This window comes from Urocitellus parryii, chromosome 9 (genome assembly GCF_045843805.1).
Source record: "Urocitellus parryii isolate mUroPar1 chromosome 9, mUroPar1.hap1, whole genome shotgun sequence".
NCBI lineage: Eukaryota > Metazoa > Chordata > Mammalia > Rodentia > Sciuridae > Urocitellus > Urocitellus parryii.
Genome location: NC_135539.1, coordinates 21,732,590 through 21,752,207, shown reverse-complemented (window position 1 = coordinate 21,752,207; position 19,618 = coordinate 21,732,590). Strand labels below are relative to the sequence as shown.

Genomic DNA, 19,618 nt, shown 5'->3' with positions numbered 1-19,618 from the left:
CTGGAAGGCAAAGGAGGCAGAAAGGGGTGTTAATAACCAGCAGCCATGAAGATGGGGAAAGCAAAGGTCAGATTGGGTCTAAGAAGGACCTGGCTACCTGGGCCGCTGACACCTTCCGAAAGAACAAGCCAGATGGGTGGTAGAAGGTGACCTGAGTCCCATAGGAATCCTCACCCTCATTTCTCACAGTCAAAGTCACAATGAAGTCCTGGGGATCACCCACCACCAAGGTGTCCAGGCTGTAGGGACAACAAAACATACCAGGAGGTTCTTGAGGGCTTCCCTGTGGGAAGGCTGTTTGAGTGGAAAGGAAGTGCAGCACTTAGAGACGTTTCAGACAGAGTAGCCACTAGGGACCTTGCAGCACACAGACACCTCCAATAGACCTAGCTGTTCTCCGAAGGCTCACTTAGGAGCCAGGAGAAGAACAGGGTTCTACATCATGCACAGGTTCAAAGGAGGCAATGAGGAAAAGAAACTCACTTCATGAAATTGAATGTGAGGCTTAGGTCATCCTGGCAAATGTTGTCATCACCACAATTCTTCTCAAAGGGAAACTGTAAAAAAAAAAAAAAATAGAAGAAAATAAAATGAAAGGAAAGAAAATAATGAAGTGAAACAATTAAACAAAATGTTGAAATAAAATTATGTAAAATAATTTTCAACATAAGACCCCACAATAAATGTGACATTAAAGGTGACCTGGAGGTAGAGGAAGGAGACACAGTGATAAGAATAGGAGAGAAGAAACACCACCAATGTCCATCAAGTGATGAATGAATAAATAAAATGTGATTCACCCATATAACAGAAATATTAGTCAGAAATAAAATGAAATGAAATCTTGATGTTTTCCATGACCCTGTAGAGCCTCAACTCAAGGACTCACCATGGCTGTGAACAGTCTCTGAGCATCCACAGCCAGAACTGGCCGAAGGTTTCCAAAAGAGGATGAGGGCATCCCCACCAGAGTGTAGTTGAGGCGCAGGGCAATGGGGCTCACTGAGTCCTCCACACAAACCTGAAAGATAGTGGGGATTTGGGAATCTGCCCTCCTCAGCTTCCCAAGACCACCCATTCTCAGCCCAGGGATCTGGCCACTCTCCTGCTCACCGGTAATGATAGCTTCAGGGTCTCACATTTCTGCCTCAGGCCAAAGGTCTGTGTCTGTCTGCGTGTGCTGTTCATTGTCTCAACAAAAATGGCACGGGAGCGTGGGCGGCCAGGGTCCAGAGCCAGGTCATAAGTGATAGTGCTCTGGATTTCTCCTGAAGGAACAGGACAGCATGGTGGTGAGGAGCCTGGGCTATAGATCAGGCAGAGAGGAGTCTGAGGCCCAGCTCCTCTGCTCCCCAGTTGTGTGACTTGGGCCATGTTATCTGACCTCTTTTGAGTCTCAGTTCCTTATTTTCAAAGTCAGGATAATAATCATACCTTTCCAATGGTAAAAAAATGAAATAAAATTGTGACCATAAAGTAATTGCTCAAAAAAAGGTAGCTATTCTATTATATATTAGAAAATTGATTGTATTTTTCTGACTTCATTCAAGTTATTTTGTTCTCTTTGTCTTTTGTAATCAGCAATATGACTATAATGTACTTTGGTATGGCTTCCTTTATATTTATCCTGCTTTGATTTTTTTTTAAAGAATCTTGATCTTTCAAGATTCTTAACACTGTTTTTTTATTGCTTCTTCTGATTATCCCCCACACTCTTTTTCTCTCTCTCTCCATTCCTTCCCCTCTCCCTCTCTCTTTCCCTGTCTCTAATTACATTGTTAGATTTTTCACCATATCCTATATATCTCTTACAATTTTGTCTGTATTTATCATCCTTTTCTCTTTGTGTGTTAATCTGAATACTTTCAGTTAACTTATCTCTAGTTCAATAATTCTGTGTTCTGCTTCTAATCTGCTATTAAATCTATTGAATTCTTAATTTCAGTCATTGAATAGTTCAGTATCAAAATTTCAGTTTGACTCTATCCTATGAATTCCAGGTCTTTCCTGAAGTTTCCCATCCTTTCCTTTTCCTCTTAAATATATTACTTGTAGGGGGATTTTATTTTTTGTTTCTGTCTGATCACTCTGATTTCTAAATCACCATTGGGTCTCTTTCTATTACCTATTATTTCCCTTGGTTACTGTTCATTGTCTTAATGGAAAAACCAAGGCATTTACCAAGGCCCCTCTTAAATCTGACTCCTCAGCACTGGGAAGGTATTTAATTCTCTGCTCAGCTCTTTAGGTTTTCAGCTGTTATTTTCTACTAGATTGCCTGCAGTATTGACCTGGGCATTTGTGGCTTATGAGTCAGCCAATGACTTAAGAGAAATTTCTGTGTAGATTTTGGGGTGCCTTTTACATAACTCCTTACTCTCCAAAACTTTTCTTTCAATTTCAATCCATGTTGGCTGCCCCAATCTCTGTTTATTATCTCCTCAAGCCAGTAAGACTGCTGCTAGAAGGATGATTTTTTTTCTCCTCCTCTCACTTCTTTCAAGTGCTGTCATTACTCTTCCCGACCAGAGGCACAATTCTATTCTTTGAGAATAGGGACAAGGGAGATTTCAGGTCACTAATGAGTTGCTACATCAATTCTACCTCACCAAATGAGTTCTCTCACAGTTTAAGAAAAATGAACCTAATCTGTTCACAGGAATGGGGCCCTTAGTTCTCTGGAGAATGAAGAGTGTAAGGGGGTGATACATGTTCGCTTCTCTGGTGAGTTTTGCTGGGCTTCTCACCAGGCTTGGAAAAGTCTATCAGAGCCTATCATAACTTTCCTCTGGATTACCAGAGGCTGGGCAGACTGAAATGAGCCACCTATCTATGCCCCTAGTCATTTAATCTTTTGAGACCTACCCACCAAGCCTCACCGTCATTTAGCCGATCCCGTGTGCTCTTTCGGACAAGGAGGCAGACTCTGACCTCCCCAGCAGCCTTGCTTGTCACCACCTGTTCATGACACTCAAATACATCCCTTGCCACTTCCTTGGGTGTGAACTCCATGGTCACCACAACTCTTAGCACTGGCTGGGATCTACAGGGACACTAAAGGACCATCAGAAAACTTCATACAGCAAGGAAACTTCTTCAAGGGTAGAGTGGACCAAATTCTCACCTGAGCAACAGTATATGTCCCTGGGCCCCTACAGCCAGGTCTGCCAATCCATCCCTTGTGAGGTCCTGACCGCCACTCAGTGACTGACCAAAATACTGGAGCTGGGGGGAAAGCTGGGAGCCTGTAATCCGCTGTGGGTAAAAAATAGATAAGAAAGGGAGGGGGAAGGTTCAAGTAGAGATTCTCCAGGCTGTACTTAACTCTCATCCCCTACAAATTTTCAGGGAATTAGGGCAATTCAAACTTATCAAGGAATTATTTACCTTTAAACCACAACCTCAAGATGATACCCCAAATTCCCATTAATTACTTGGGCTTTCTAGAGAAAACAAGAAGTTTTATAGGAAAGAAGCAAAAGTATATTTTGGGCCCCTTTGAATCTCACTTACATGGTCAGAATAATGCAAACACTGAATATTAATCTAATCAAAATTATCATATAATTTCGAGGAAGGAAGAGGGTAGAGAATGTGTTCAGGTGTGGCAAGAGGGAGACCAAAAGAGAACACAATCTTCACTTTTCATACTAGGAAATCTATGTTAAAACAAAAATCAAGAAATAGGAAACATTTTTGGAGTGGAGGGTATGGGAATTGAACTCAGGGGCACTCGACTACTGAGCAACATCTATCCCCAGCCCTATTTTGTATTTTATTCAGAGACAGGGTCTCACTAAGTTGCTTAGCACCTCACTAAATCACTGAGGCTGGCTTTGAACTCACAATACTCCTGCCTTGGCCTCCTGAGCTACTGGGATACAGGAGTGTGCCACCACGCCCAGCTAGGAAATTTTTCTTTATGCATTCATGCATAGATGACTCCGTATCTTAGCTATTGTAAATAGTATTGCAATTAACGTGAGAATGCAGGTATCTTGTCAATAAAATGATTTCATTTCCTTTGGATATATATATACAGTAGTGAGATCACTGGATTATATGGTAATTCTATATCTGACTTTTTAAGAAAACTCTATACCATTTTCCAGAGAGAATATACTAATTTACATTCCCATAAACAGTAGATGAGAGTTGCCTTTTCTTGACATCCTCACCAGTATTTGTTTTTATTTTTTTTTTATAGTAGCCATTCTAACTGGGGGTGAATGCTATCTCATTATGGTTTTAATTTGCATTTCCCTTATGATTAGTGATATTTAATACTTTTCATATATCTATCAATCATTTGTAGGTCTTCTTTTGAAAAATATCTCTTTAAGCTCATTTGTTCATTTTTAATGTGCAATGGAATATTAGTCATCCATAAAAAGAATGAAATCCTATTGTATGTGGCAATGTGGATCAAACAAGGAGGATCCTGTGTTAAGTAAAACAATCCAGGCCCAGAAAGACAAATACTTCATGCTCTCACTCATTTGAGGAAGCTAAAAAAAAAAAAAATGATTGCATAGAAAAGAGTGGAATAATGGTCACTAGAAACTGAGAAAGAATGGGGAAAGGGAAAGAGACAGAGGTTAGGTAGTGGCTACCAAAATACAGTTAGATAGAAGGAATTAGTTTTGGTATTCGATAGCATAGTGGGGTAATTATAGTCCACAATAATTTATGATAAACTTCAAAATAACAAGAAGAGCCTGAAGGTTCCCGACACATAGAATTAATCAAGTTGGAGGAGACAGAAATGCTAATTGCTCTGATTTGATTATTACACATTGTATATAGAAATGCTAATTGCTCTGATTTGATTATTACACATTGTATACATGTATCAAATTATTGTACCATAACTCATAAATATGTGCAAATATTTTGAGTCTATTAATTTAAACGTGTTTAAAAAGAAGTAGAAAAATTATGTTATTTGGACATATAGAAAATAATTGGAAAGGGGCTGGGGTTGTAACTCAGTGTAGAGTGCACACCTGGCAAGTGTGAGGCACTGGGTTTGATCCTCAGCACCACATAAAATAAATTAAAGTAAGGGTATTGTGTCCATCAACAACTAAAAAAAAAATTTTTTAAAGAAAATAATTGGAGGAACTGAAATAGGTGTCTTCAGAGGGGAATAAAGCAGAAATCATAGTGTGTATGGAAACTGGTTTTTGTGATAAGCCTATTTTTACTTTTCAATCTGTTTACAAGAATAATATTTTAAAAACTAAATAATAAACTTTTAAAAATTTTTAAATGATTTTATTCTGTACTTAATGCCAGTGAACTGTGCACTTAAAATGATTAAGATAGTAAATATTATGTCATATTTTACCACATTTTTAAGTGATTTTTGTCAGGGCTGGGGGTATATGTAGCTCATTGGTAAAGCATGGGCTTACCAAGTGCAAAGGCCTAGGTTGATTCCCAGCACCACAAAAGAAAAAAAACTGATTTTTTTCAGCTGCAAAGAAGGATGAGGAAACATTAGATGCTAGAAATTTTTGACATATTAATCTAGGTGGTGGTTACTTGGGTTTACTAATATACAAAAAAGTCATCTTCAAGATTTGTGTGTTTAGTGTATAGTTTATACCTCACATTTGTTTGAGAACTATATATACTATTCTGTTGGGAGGATGCTTTGTTTTGCACTGATGTATAATAAGGCAGTTTGGAGATCCACTGCATGTTTGCTTGTCTGAACACTGACCATTTCCAGTTTCAATCACTAGGGGGAAAGAAGTAAAAAATTTAAATAGAAGAATAACAAAATAGTATGACTCTTTTTGGTTTTGCTCTTAATCCAAAAGTGTGTGTGTGTGTGTGTGTGTGTGTGTGTGTGTGTGTGTATACACGCCCAGGCATTTAAAGTACCCTCCTCTCAACAAATGTCGAATGTTTTCTCTGATATAAGGAGGCTGACTCAGTGGGGTAGGGAGGGGGAACATGGGAGGAATAGATGAATTCTAGATAGGGCAGAGGGGTGGGAGGGAAAGGAAGAGGGCAGGGGATTAGCAAGGATGGTGGAATGTGATAGACATTATCATCCAAAGTACAAATATGAAGACACAAATTGGTGTCAACATACTTTATATACAAACATAGATATGAAAAATGTGCCGTATACATATAATAAGAATTGTAATGCATTCCACTGTCATTTTTTAAAATCAATTAAAAAATAAAGTACCCTCCTCTAAGCCTCGTTTTCTTTGGAAGGGTGTTATGGAGAGTACAGTGAGGGAACTAGGGCTTTTATTGTTTATTTTAGGATTATATATTTGCATGACAAGCATATAAATCTTTTATACTAAAAATTTTTAAAAACCAAAACCTTCAAATCCTATTTATGTAGAGAAACAATAGGCATCAATGAAAAGAAGCATTATTGCCAGATTCAGTGGCACAAGCCTGTGATCCCAGCTACCCAGGAGGCTGAGGCAGGAGGATCACAAGTTTGAGGCCACCCTGGGCAACTTAGTAAGACACTGTCTCAAAATAAAATAAAAAAGGGCTGGGTGTATAGTTCAGAGACAGAATGTCTGCCTAGTATTTGCAAGGTCCTGGGTTCAATCTCCAGTACTACAACAAAGTAAAAACAAAGAAAGAAGGAAGAAGGAAGGAAAAAATGTTTAAATATTGTACAATTGTGGAAAGAGGCTTCTCCATGCAGTGAGAAGTTAGTAAGGCAATGGTTCTCATCCCTGGCTGCACCTAACAAGCTTATAAAATATACTTGGGCCTATGTAGTGTATTATTCCATAGTGTATTAATCCATTCATATGAAGTTATAAAATTGGTATAACTAATCTATGTTAGAAAATAATCAGAACCTTGGTTGTTCCTGGGAAAAGAGGGGAGGGGTTCTGTTAATAGATGGTAGAAGGGAGGGTGATCATGATCAAAGAACAATATATGCATGAATGGAAATATCACAATGAAACCCATAAACTTGTACAATTAATATATGTTAATAATTATAATTTTAAATTTTCCATAAAGAGAGAAAGAGAACTTTTCCATAAAGAGAGAAATAGAACTTTCTCTTTTGTGTTAATAATAATATTTTGTATCATGATAAGAGTTTGTCAAAATTCACTGAATAAAGATTTGTTCATTTCCTGTCTGAAAGTTTCATCTTTAAAATAACTGTGAACAAATATTTAATTTTAATTAATAATATACATGCTGAAGCACTTAGACTCAAAGTGGACTGATTTCCACTGCAACAAAAAAATAAGGTCAGTGACACCAACAACATGGTGGAATAGGAGTTCTTCAACTCCACTGTTCCCACCACAGAAATCCAATCAGCAACTCTTCACAGGCAAGAATACTGTCATGAATACTCCAGAACTCAGGAATGAGGCTGAGACACCCCCACTGAACCAGAAAAGTCACAACTGAAAGATAAGAGGAATGGTTCTCTTTGACCACCCCAAGCCACACAGAGAATTCCCAGAGACCCAAAGTTTCTACAGTGGTAAAAGTGTTGAAGATAGGTATTCAGATTTCCCACCATTCTGGGACCCTTCTGTAGAAGGCTCATCCTAAGGGAAATAGAAACAAAGAATGTGGGTGGGCTCATAGCAGCCAGTATGCAGATCTCTACCTTCTGGCCAACTGAGAGGCCACACTAGAAAAACTAGCCAGCAGCCTTGTACTGCAAAACACACAGTCCACAGGTCTTGTAGACTTCAACCCCTGGCCAGCTTCCTCACACAGCCTGAGGGCTCTTATGAAGTCTTCCCTAGACTAGGAAATAACTGCAGGTCGGTGATTACCAGCAGAGGGAGCATCTGGCCTTGCCAACCCCAGGCTGGGCAATATTTATTCTACTAAACCTCATTCTCTGCTTTAAGCCTACCCTAGGCCAGGAGGCAAGCCCAAGTCCACATATATCTGTGGAGCAAGACTGTGTCTCTGCCCATCTCATACAGATGAACAGCAATTCCAGAGACTTCACCTAATCCTAGAGACATCATGGGGCCCTGCCTGACTACAAATACTTCCATAGTGTATCAATCCATTTATATTAATCCAAACAATCCAATTGCCCAGTCCAGGAAAACAATCTTAACTCTGCCTGATCAGAAATTATCACAGAGCACAGGCAGCAACCCCATCTGCTGCAGAGTCTAGTCAGTGGTCTCTCCAGATCCTGGAGCATAGACATCTAATCTCAGAGCACAGGAAGTAACTGAACACAATTAGAGAATCCAAAAACGACAAAGAACCTAGAAATTAATACACATATTTACAATCAATTGGTTTTGGCAAACAAGGCAAAAGAATGAAATTAGAACCTTATCTGACACACATGAAAAAATCAACTCAATGGATTAAAGATTTAAACATAAGATACGAAACTATAGAACTACTAGAAGAAAACGTGGGGGAAAGCACCACATTAGTCTGAGCCATGATTTTTTAAAATATGCTCCCAAAAGCACAGGCAACAAAAGCACTAATAGACAGATGGGATTTTAAACCAAAAAGCATTCTGCCTAGCACAAGACACAATCAACAGAGTGAAAAGACAACCTGCAGGATGGGAGAAATTATTTTCAAACCAACGTCCGGTAAGGGGTTAATATCCAAAATATATAAGGAATTCAAACAACTTGATAGCAAAAAAAACAAATAACTCAACTTTTTAAATAAAAAAGAAGGTATATGAAAAAATGCCTACAGGTATATGAAGGGAACTGCTCAATGTAAATAATCATCAGGGGGAGGAAATTTTAAAAACACAAAGAAATATCATTTCACTCCAGATAGAATGGCTATTATCAAAAAGACAAAAAATAATAATGGTAAGGATGCAAAAAAAAAAAAGGAAACCCTTACACACTATTAGTGGGAATTTAAATTAATGCAATTATTATGGTAAAATAGAATGAAAGTTCCTTAAAACACTAAAAATAGAATCACCATATGATCCGGCAACCCCCTGTGTACATATCTAGAGGAAATGAAGTCAGAATGACAAAAAACTATCTATGTTCTCATGTTCTTTGCAACGCCATTTAAAAATTGGCAAAAGGACCTTCCTCATCTCTTTTATGTTGCTATAACAAAATACCCAAGGCTGAGAAATTATACAAAAAATAGGTTTGTTTGGTTTACAGATTTAGAGATTTAAGAGCATGATGCCAGCATCTGCCTGGCTCTGATGAGGGCCTTCTGGCTACATCATAACATGGCAAGTTGGCCTCATGAGAGGAGCCAATGGGAAAGGGAGAGATGGCATGATGAGTCAGGAAGCAAAAGAAAAAGCCAAGGAAACCAATCGCACTTTATAACACTCCATTATTATAGGAACTAATCCACTTCTCCAGACAAGCATTAGTCCTTCCTGAGGATTGGGTGATGCCCCCATGAACTAATTATCTTCCACTAGGCCCCACTTCTTAAAGTTTCTACCACCTCAACACTGGAGATCAACTTTCCAGCACATAACCCACAGTGGAACACAGTCAGATGGTCTCCAAACCATAGCAGACCTAAATAGACATTCTTTAAAGAAGGTATATGAGGGGCTGGGGCTGTAGCTCAGTGATAGAACACTTGCCTAGCATGTATGAGGCACTGGATTCAATTCTCTGCACCGCATATAAATAAATAAATACATACATACATACATAAATAAATATCCATCAACAACTAAAAAAAGAACAATTAGAGGATAGAAAAAAAAATTTAAAACAAGGTATATAAAAAAATGCCAACAGGTATATGGGGGAAATGCTCAATGTAAATAATCCTCAGGGGAAAAAAATTTAAAAGCACAAAGAAATATCATTTCACTCCTGATAGAATGGCTATTATCAAAAAGACAAAAAATAATAATGGGAAGGATGCAAAAAAAAAAGGAAACACACACTATTAGTGGAAATTTAAATTAATGCAACTATTATGGGAAAATAGTTTGAAAGTTCCTCAGGACACTAAAAATAGAATCACCATATGATCCGGGGACACCATGTACATATCTAGAGGAAATGAAGTCAGTATGACAAAGAACTATCTATGTTCTTGTGTTCTTTGCAACACCATTCACAATATCCAAGATATAGAATCAAGCAACCACGAGTACATCCACTGATGAATGACAAAGAAAATGTGAAGTAATTACACACTATTCAGCTATTAAAAAGAAGAAAATCCTTCATTTGTGACTAAAAAATTTTTAAATCAAAGTGAAAAAACAACCTCTGCACTGAGAGAAAGTATTTGCAAACCATACATCTAATAAAGTATTAATATCCAAAGCATGAAAGGAAAGCAAACAACTCAATAGCAAGAACACAATCCAATTAAAAAATGAGCAAAGGACTTGAACAGATATTTCCCAAAAGATAACATACAAATGCCCAGAAGTACATGAAAAAAAATATTCAACATTATTAATCATCAGGGAAATGAAAATCAAAACCACAATCAGATTATTATTACCTCACTTCTGTTGGAATGACTATTATTGAAATGACAGAAAGTAGCAAGTGTTCGAAAGGATGTGGAGAAAGTAGAACCCTTGCAGAACTCTTGGTGGCCACGTAAATTACTGTAGCCATTATGGAGAACAGTATGAAGTTTCCTCAAAAAATTAAAAATACAACTATTAGATGATCCAGCAATCCCACTTATGGTGTGTATCCAGAGGAAACCAGTCTGGTGAAGAGATATCTGTACTCCCATGGGCACTACAGCATCATTCAGAATAGCCACCATATAGAATCAATCTAAGTGTCTATGGACAGATGAACAGATAATGAAAATATTGATTATATAGACCTATATACTATTCAGCCTTTAGAATGAAGGAAATTCTATCATTTGAAACAACATGGATAGACCTGGAGGACATTATTTTAAGTGAAATAGGTCATGCACAGAAAAAAAAAAAACACTGTACAATTTCACTTAATGTGAAATCTACAAAAAAGTTGAACTTATGTGAATGAAGCATAGAATAGGGATTGCCAGAAGCTTGGGGAAGGAGACCTGAGGAATGGGGAGATGCTATTCACAGGGTACAATAATAAATAGTGTATTGTATATTTCAAACTACAAGAATAATGGGTTTTAAATGTTCTTATGCTTAAAAAATAAGTGTTTGCAGTGATAAGGATGTTAATTCATTTGACATAATCATTGTACAATGTATACATAGAGATACAGATATCAAGTTGTATCCTATAAATATGTGACAATTAAAAATAAAACTTAAATTTAAAAATCCACTGTGCTTCTACACACTAATAATGTGATATCGAAAAAGGAAATATGAAAAATAATCCCTTTTATTTTTTCTTATTTATATACATGGAGGGTAACTGGGAATGAAACCCAGGAGTGCTATACCCCTGTGCTACATTTCCAGCACCCCAACTTTTTTTTTTTTAAACAGGATCTCACTAGGTTGCTTAGGGCCTTGCTAAGTTGCCTAGGCTGGCCTCAAACTTGTGATCCTCCTGCCTCAGCTTCCCAAATCACTGGGATTACATGTATACACCACCATACCTGGTTAACAATTCTTTTTATAATAGCATGGAAAAATAATTTAGGAATAAAGCTAAATATAACTAAGGAATTGAAGGTCTTATACACCAAAAACTACAAAACATTGCTAACAAAATTTAAAAGACAAAATCAGAATGGAAAGACATTCCATTTTAAATTGGAAGGCTTAATACTGTTAAAGTATCAATACTATCCAAAGTAATCCTCAGAGTCAATGCAATCCCTATCAAAATCCCAATGGTGTTTTTTACAAAATAAAAGGAAAAATACTAAAATCTATGGTCTTTGGACCACAAATAATCTAATCAGTTTTAAGAAAGAAGAACAAAACTAGAGGTTTTACACTTCTTAATTTAAAACTATATTACAGAGCTGGTCACAGGAGCACACACCAATAATAGAAACTCAGTAAGCTGAGAAAGTTAGCAAGACCCTGTCTCAAAAAATAAAAAGGCTAAAGATGTCCTCAGTGGTAGGGCACCCTTGGGTTCCATCTCCAGCACTTCAAGAGGTAAAAACTATATTACAAAGCTATAGTAATTAAAATAGCATGGTACTGGTATAAAGACAGAAATAGAGACCAATGGAACACAATATAGAGCCCAGAAATAAACCCTTGCATATAGGGTAAACTGATCTTCCAAAAGAACACAAAAAATATAGAATAGGGAAAAAATAGCCTCGCTAACAAATGGTGTTGGAAAAACTGCATATTTACTTGCAAAAGAATGCAATTGGAGCCAGAAGCGGTGGAGCACACCTTTAATCCCAGTGGCTCAGGAGACTGCAGCAGGAGGATCACAAGTTCAAAGCCAGCTTCAGCAACAGCAAGGAGCTGAGCAACTCAGTGAGATCCTGTCTCTAAATAAAATACAGAATAGGACTGGGGATATGGTTCAGTGGTCAGGTATCCTTGAGTTCACTCCCTAGTACCAAAAAAAAAAAAAAAAGAAGAAGAATGCGATTGGACCCTCATCTTATACCATGCACACACACACACACAAAAAAAAAAAAAAAACTCAAAATGGATTAAAGACAAACATAAGACCTGAAAATGTAAAATTCCTACAAGAAAACAGGGGAAGATTCTTGACATTTGTCTAGGTAGCAATTTCATTGGATATAACAAGAAAAAGCACAAGCAATAAAAATAATTAAATGAGACTATCAAACTAAAAATTTCTACATAGCAAAGAAAACAACAGAGTGAAAAGGTGGAGAAAATATGTACAAACTATTTGTCTGATCATGAGTTAATCCCCAAAATATATAAAGATCTACTACAACTCAATAGCAAAAAAGACTACTAATAATATAAATTTTAAAAATAGAATTATGATATGATTTAGTAATCTCATTTTTGGATATTATCCAAAAGTATTGAAACAAGGACCTTAAAGAGATATCGTAACTACATCCACATTCATTGCATTACTATTCACAAGAGCCAAGAAGTAGGAACAATCTAAATGCCCATTGAAAGATGATGAATTACCAAAAAAAAAATATGTGGTAATACATACACAAATATAATTCAGCCTTTAAAAAGAAGGACATTCTGTCATTTGTGACAATAGCAGTGAAACTAGTAGACATTATTCTAAGTGAAATAAGCTACACACAAGAGGACAAATAATTCCATTTATATAAGTTATCTAAAATACACAACATCATAAAAGCAAAGACTAGAATAGTGGTTTCCAGAGACAGTGGGTGGGGAGGGGAAACAGAGAACTGCTAATCAATGAGTACAAAATTCTGGTTATACCAGATGAATAAGCTCTAGAGATCTGGGGTACAACATTGTGCCAATGGATCACAATACTACACTGTAGATTTAAAATCTGTAAAGAGGGTATATCCTATGTTAAGCCTTCTAGCCACAACAATTTTCTAAAGAAAGAAAAATGTGAAATTGGAAAAGAGTTAAAGAGTAGATACCAGAAGATCAGATGGCCTTAGCTAGCTACAGTGGCATTTATAAGGTGGAGCAAGACTGTGAGGGTCCCTCCAGACAGTAAGCCCCATGTGATAGAAAACAAAAAACTATCCTAGAGGGAACAATAGTTGTAGGGGCCCAGATTTAGGGGGAACAATCATCAGGATGGGTTACTTAATTTCAAGATCCAGTGTAAATAAAAATACAGTGTACAGAAATTATTAATAATTCCAGTGTATTTTAATAGCAGAGTACTAAGCCAAACACAGGGCCCTTTGGAAAGAAGCCCACCAAACAGTGCTAAAAATGGGATGGACTTGGGAAACCCAGGACTCTTGGTCACCCTGCCAGGACCGAGATTCAGAAGGCATGAATCCCCATATCCCAATACTTCCAGATTGCTATTTACTATCTCTGGGCCTGGATGTCCTTATCTGTAAACTTGGAGTGAGGACATACCCAATCACCTCCTATCATTACAGAAATAATTAATCTAGAATTGAGATCCTTTATGGTTTCTGTGAAGTGTGTGTTATTATTTTTGAAGGTTCTAAAAGGAGTACAGGGAGACTCTTGAATTAGAAGGGAATAGATCCAGCAAAGAGGTTACTGATACGATAAGGACAGTAAGTGACCTGGACTTACCTGGCTGTGGGAGGAGCTGATGCCAAATACTGATATTCCATGAAAAATGTAAATAGCACCCCGATTCTCCTGTTCTCCTGGGGCTCCAATAACCACGTCTGTCAGCTTGTCCCCATTCACATCTCCCAGCACTGTCAGAGCTGCCCCAAAGCGGCCCCAGGGATGGCCCTGCTCACCATGGAGAACAGCCTCACACCGCCACCGAGCCCTCTGCTGAACAATAACAGTTCAGGCCTTAATCAGATAACCTCTCCATCCCACACGCAGACCCCATCCAGCCCAGGTCCCATCAGCCACTCAACTCACCCCCTTAGGCAAGGGACACACGGACACCTGGCCCCCTCGGGTCTGCTCATAGAAATGGGGTGCCCCAATGAGGACCAGGTTGGTGTTTCCATCACCATCCATGTCCACCGAGCAGAGGGAAGCCCCAAAGTAGGAGCCAATCTGAAAGAGATGGATCCAGTATTACATATCTCTTCCCACCTAAAGCAGAGTGAAGAAAAATCATTTTAAAACAAAAAGAAAGAAAAATCATGCCTGCTGATGAAAGCCCTTTGGAGAGGATGTGATTTTTCTATATGATTCATGATGATTCATGATAAATTCTTATTTGAATGTGCTGCCAGTTATAGAAGTACATTGTAAAGTGAATCAGCAGAGGTTTGGATTTGGGGTATCAAATGGTATTCTAGAGAGATTATTAAGGCAACAAAGAAGAAGTTAGATTGGAAAATCCAGATAGAAAAGCCTAGAAGAATAGACAGGATACCCTTTCAATATATTGGGAGTCTTTGAGTGGGGTGATGAAAAATTAAAGTAGGCAGTCTTACTAATTAAGAATCAATCTGGGAGCTGGGGATGAGGCTCAGGTAGTGCACTTGCCTGGCATGCATGAGGCACTGGGTTCAATCCTCAGCACCACATAAAAATAAAATAAAGATATTGTGTCCACCTAAAACTAAAAAATAAATTTAAAAAAAAAGAATCAATCTGTTTGGATTAAAATTAACAATTGCTACCCAGAATTTTTTTGCAATAGTGAAAAATAATGTCCACCTACCAGCATAAAAGATTTTTAAATATGTTCAATGTCAATATAGAGAATTCATCTCTAGAATTTTCCATTTAATTATTCATTCATTCACTTATTCTCTCTCTCTCTCTCTCTCTCTCTCTCTCTCTCTCACACACACACACACACACACACACACACACACACACAAACACACACATCAATTTAAAACTGGGATATATTCTAGATCTAGAAAGAAAAAATGACCTCTGCCCCACACCATTGAGGAAGGCCTCACTGATAACCCAATAAAGGCATTTAAGCTTCATCCTGAAGTCAATAGGAGTACAAATTTTTTAGGTCAGGTTTATTGGTGTATAATGTACATACAACAAACCCAGTCTTTTTATTATATAGTTTTCGAATTTTGACAAACATTTAAAGTCATGTAATCATCACTACGGTCAACATATAGAATTTTGACAAACATTTTAAAGTCATGTAATCATCACTACAGTCAACTTATAGAAGAATTTCATCATCCCCAAAACATACCCTCATGCACCATCATAATCAACCTCTCCCTTTGATCAAAAAATTCTCCAAAATTAAAAAATTACCTACTATAGATTGGAAAAATTGTCTCAAATTACAGAATGGCAAGTTTGTCTGAGGTTTTCTGCCTCCAAGCTTTCTTTTACCTTCACTCAGTTACCAAAATATCACCCTAGACCTTCATACTCCTGCTGGTACTCTCTTTCCCCCATTCAATTTTTCATCAGTTCTACACTTGATACCCATAAAAACTTAAAAGAGAGAAGGGCACCAAGGCTTCCCAGAAACAACTTATATATGCTGCTTTCAAGAACTTTAATAACAGGGAAGACAAGGCCAAACAGGAGAAAGAAAAGCATCAGCTCCTAGCCTCAGCCATCCATAGGCCTAAAAAAGGCCATTGCTGCTCATGGCCCCACCAGGCCTTCTAATAAATCTCCTGGGCCCTGTTTCAATGTGGAAACCTTTAGCAAAAGCATGCCTAACCAGAAGCCCGCCCACCAATCCCTGCACCAAGTGTAAACAAAAGTGACACTGGACTAGAGAATTGTCCCCAAAGCAAAACACCCCTCCCCTCCATGCAGCCATCTTCCCAAGTCCCATACACTAAGCTTCTGGAGGGAGAGGACCCAAATCCCACAGCCCTGGTCAATCCTCAGCACCATATAAAATAAATAAACAAAATAAAGATATTGTGTCCATGGAAAACTAAAAAATATTTTTAAATAAGAAAAGATAATACATCTTAGGAACCCCAAGTTATAAGGATGATGAATGACCAAGCAGCAGGCAAATATTCTACTTCTGAAGAGATTTTAAGGGCACAATTAGCTAGTAAATGTCTCCCCTTAACTTAAAATAATTATCAAAAGGTTAAATAGTATCCTCATTTTTGAGTGAGATCCCAACCCAAAGTCATATGAACAGGAGACTTATTCCAAGCCCCTACCCTACCCTCAATTTACCTATGGAGCAACAATTTAATCTGTTTGTCACTGAGAGGAAAAATACTTAACACCCTCAGTCTCAAAAATAATGGGAAAGGATTGGGGTTGGCCCAGTGGTAGAGTGCTTGCTAGCACGTGTGAGGCGCTGTGTTTGATTCTCAGCACCGCATATAAATAAATTAAATAAAGGACAACTAAAAAATATTTTTAAAAAGTTATGGGAGGGGCTGGGGATGTGGCTCAAGCGGTAGCGTGCTCGCCTGGCATGCTTGCAGCCCGGGTTCGATCTTCAGCACATACAAAGATGTTGTGTCCGCCAAAAACTAAAAAATAAATATTAAAAAATTCTCTCTCTCGATCTCTCTCTCTCCTCTCTCTCTCTTTAAAAAAAAAAAGTTATGGGAAATAGGGATGGGATTGTGGCTCAGTGGTAGAGCACTTGCCTAGCACAGGCGGGACCCGGGTTCAATCCTCAGCACCACATAAAAATAAAGGCATTGTGTTGTGTCCATCTACACCTAAAAAATAAATATTAAAAAAAAGTTATGGGAAATAATGTTTCATAATTTTATACATCCAAACCTGACCTGATTATTACCAACCAGGGAAAAAAGGGTTAAAAAACTCTAGGCAAGAGATTTCTCTAGTCTGGCTACACTGAAGCTTACACTGGAATGCAAACAACAGACTCAAGACTCAATAGAGGGTATAAGACTAAAAAGAAGGAGGAGGAGGAGGAGAAAAGTGTATGTATATATTTTGCAGTTTACGTGATTGCATTATACATACTACACACAAACACACACACACACACACACACACACACACACACACACACATATGTATAATGAATATACTATCTAGCCTTTAAAAAGAAGGAAATTCCAGCCAGACGTTGTGGCACATACCCATAATCCTAGCAACTCGGGAGGCTGACGCAGGAGGATCGTGTGTTCAAAACCAGCCTCAGCAATTTAGGCTATAGGTAACTTAGCAAGACCCTGTCTCAAAATATACAATAAAAAGGGTTGGAGATGTAGCTCAATGGTACATTGAGTACCCCTAGGTTCAATTCCCAGAGAAGGAGAAGGAGGAGAAGAGAAGAAGATTCTGTCATTGAAACAGCATGAAACCAGGGGATATTATGCTAAGTGAAATAAGCCAGGCACAGAAAGACAAATACTGCATGATTTCACTTATATGTAGAATCTTAAAAGTCAGATGCATCACAGCAGAGATTAGAATGGTGGTTGCCAAGGGACAGGGCTTGGGAAGGAACAGCAGAGATGTTGGTCAAAGGGCACTACTACATTTCAGTTAGAATGAATAAGTTCTGTTGATCTCTGTTGTAGCATATAGAGACCATAACTAATAATAATGCATCATGTACTTAAAAATTACTAAAGGAGTAGATTTTAAATGTTCTCACACTCCAAAACAAGATAAACATCTAAGGCAATAGATATATTAATTTAGATTGGTTTAATAATTTCACAATGTATACATATATTAAAACATCACATTTTACATGGGAAATACATACTACTTTCATTTGTAAATTATACCTCAGTAAAGAGGGAACAAAACTTTATAAAAAGAAAATCAGTTGACTGTGTATGTGTCTATCTATTTCAGGGCTATTCTGTTCCATTGATCTTCATGTCCTTCTTTGGCAATACCAAAATGTCCTGATTACTATAACTTAAATTGTTAAGTCCTGAAATTCAGTGATATGTGAGTTCTCCAGTAAATACTAATGATATTTATCTAAATTCTTTGCAAAATTTTTCAGATATTCTATTTTCTTTTATTTCCCATATAAATTTTAGAATTATCTTCATCAATTCCACAAAACATACTTCTAGAATTTTTATTACATTGAGTGTAACAATCAACTTGGGGAAAATCGACATCTTAACTATACTGAGTCTTCTATCTGAGGATAGAACATCTGGCCATTTATTTATGTCTTTGATGTCTCTCATTAATATTTTATAGTTTTCAGCATATAAATATTGCAAAGATTCTATGAGGTTTATTCCTAAGCATTTCTTGGTCTTGGTTTGCTATTGTAAATGGTACTTTTTTCATATTCACTTCCAATTGTTAAATGATACTACAGAAAAAGAATTAATTTTTATAAATTGATCTTGTATCCTGAGAACTTACTAAAATAACTTATTAGTTACAGGAGCTTTTTTGTAGATTCTTTGAGATTTTCCATGCAAATATGTTATGTGCAAACACAGACAGTTTTATATCTTCCTTTCAGCTCCATGTGCTGACAACAGGGTATCACTAAGTTTCCCCCTTGCTTTGTTGAACCAGCTAGGTCTTCCAATATGATATTGAATAGAAATAGTAAGGATGAATATTCTTGCTTTGTTTCCAATTATAGCAGAAAAGCATTCTCTTGCACTTTTGACGTCAATTGCAGATTTTTTGAAATTTTTTCCAAGTTGAGGAAGTTCTCCTTAGTTCCTATTTCACTGAGGTTTTTAATCATGAAAGAATTCTATTTTTTGTCAATTACTGTTTCTGTGTCTACTAAAATAATTACTTTTTATTCTCTAATTTCTTATTATGGTGGATTACATTGTTTTCAAAATAGCTATTTTTTATTGAGATAAAATTTATATAATATAAATTCACCATTTTAAAGTATAAAATTCAGTGGTTTTTAGTATAGACATAATGTTATGTAACCATCATCACTAATTCAAGATTGTTGTCTCCCCAGAAATAAACTTAGGGTCTCCTAGTCATCATTCCCAATCCCTTAGCCACCCCCATTCCTTGACAACCACTAATCTACTTTCTGGCTCTATTGATTTGTAAAGTTTAAGTGTGAGGCTTCCAACTTTGTTCTACTTTTTCAAGCTTGTTTTGGCTATTCTGGGTCCCTTGCATTTCCATATGAACTTTTAAAAATATTTTTAGTTGTAGATGGACACAATACCTCACATGTGCTAG

General features: G+C 37.2%; 1 protein-coding gene across 3 annotated transcripts in view; it reads right to left on the bottom strand.

Moving 5' to 3' along the window:
* Positions 1-19,618, bottom strand: part of Itgam (integrin subunit alpha M) — a 62,485-nt gene that overhangs the window by 5,865 nt on the left and 37,002 nt on the right. For 2 of the 3 annotated variants that reach the window (XM_026400383.2, XM_026400384.2), the window contains exons 13-20: positions 14,435-14,575; positions 14,129-14,341; positions 3,125-3,255; positions 2,880-3,043; positions 1,114-1,268; positions 890-1,021; positions 484-557; positions 98-239 (exon numbers count right to left, since the gene is read on the bottom strand). In XM_026400383.2, coding sequence (XP_026256168.1) covers positions 98-239; positions 484-557; positions 890-1,021; positions 1,114-1,268; positions 2,880-3,043; positions 3,125-3,255; positions 14,129-14,341; positions 14,435-14,575 — 1,152 coding nt within the window. The remainder of the gene's footprint in view (positions 1-97; positions 240-483; positions 558-889; positions 1,022-1,113; positions 1,269-2,879; positions 3,044-3,124; positions 3,256-14,128; positions 14,342-14,434; positions 14,576-19,618) is intronic. The other variant, XM_026400385.2, reaches the window with a different exon arrangement.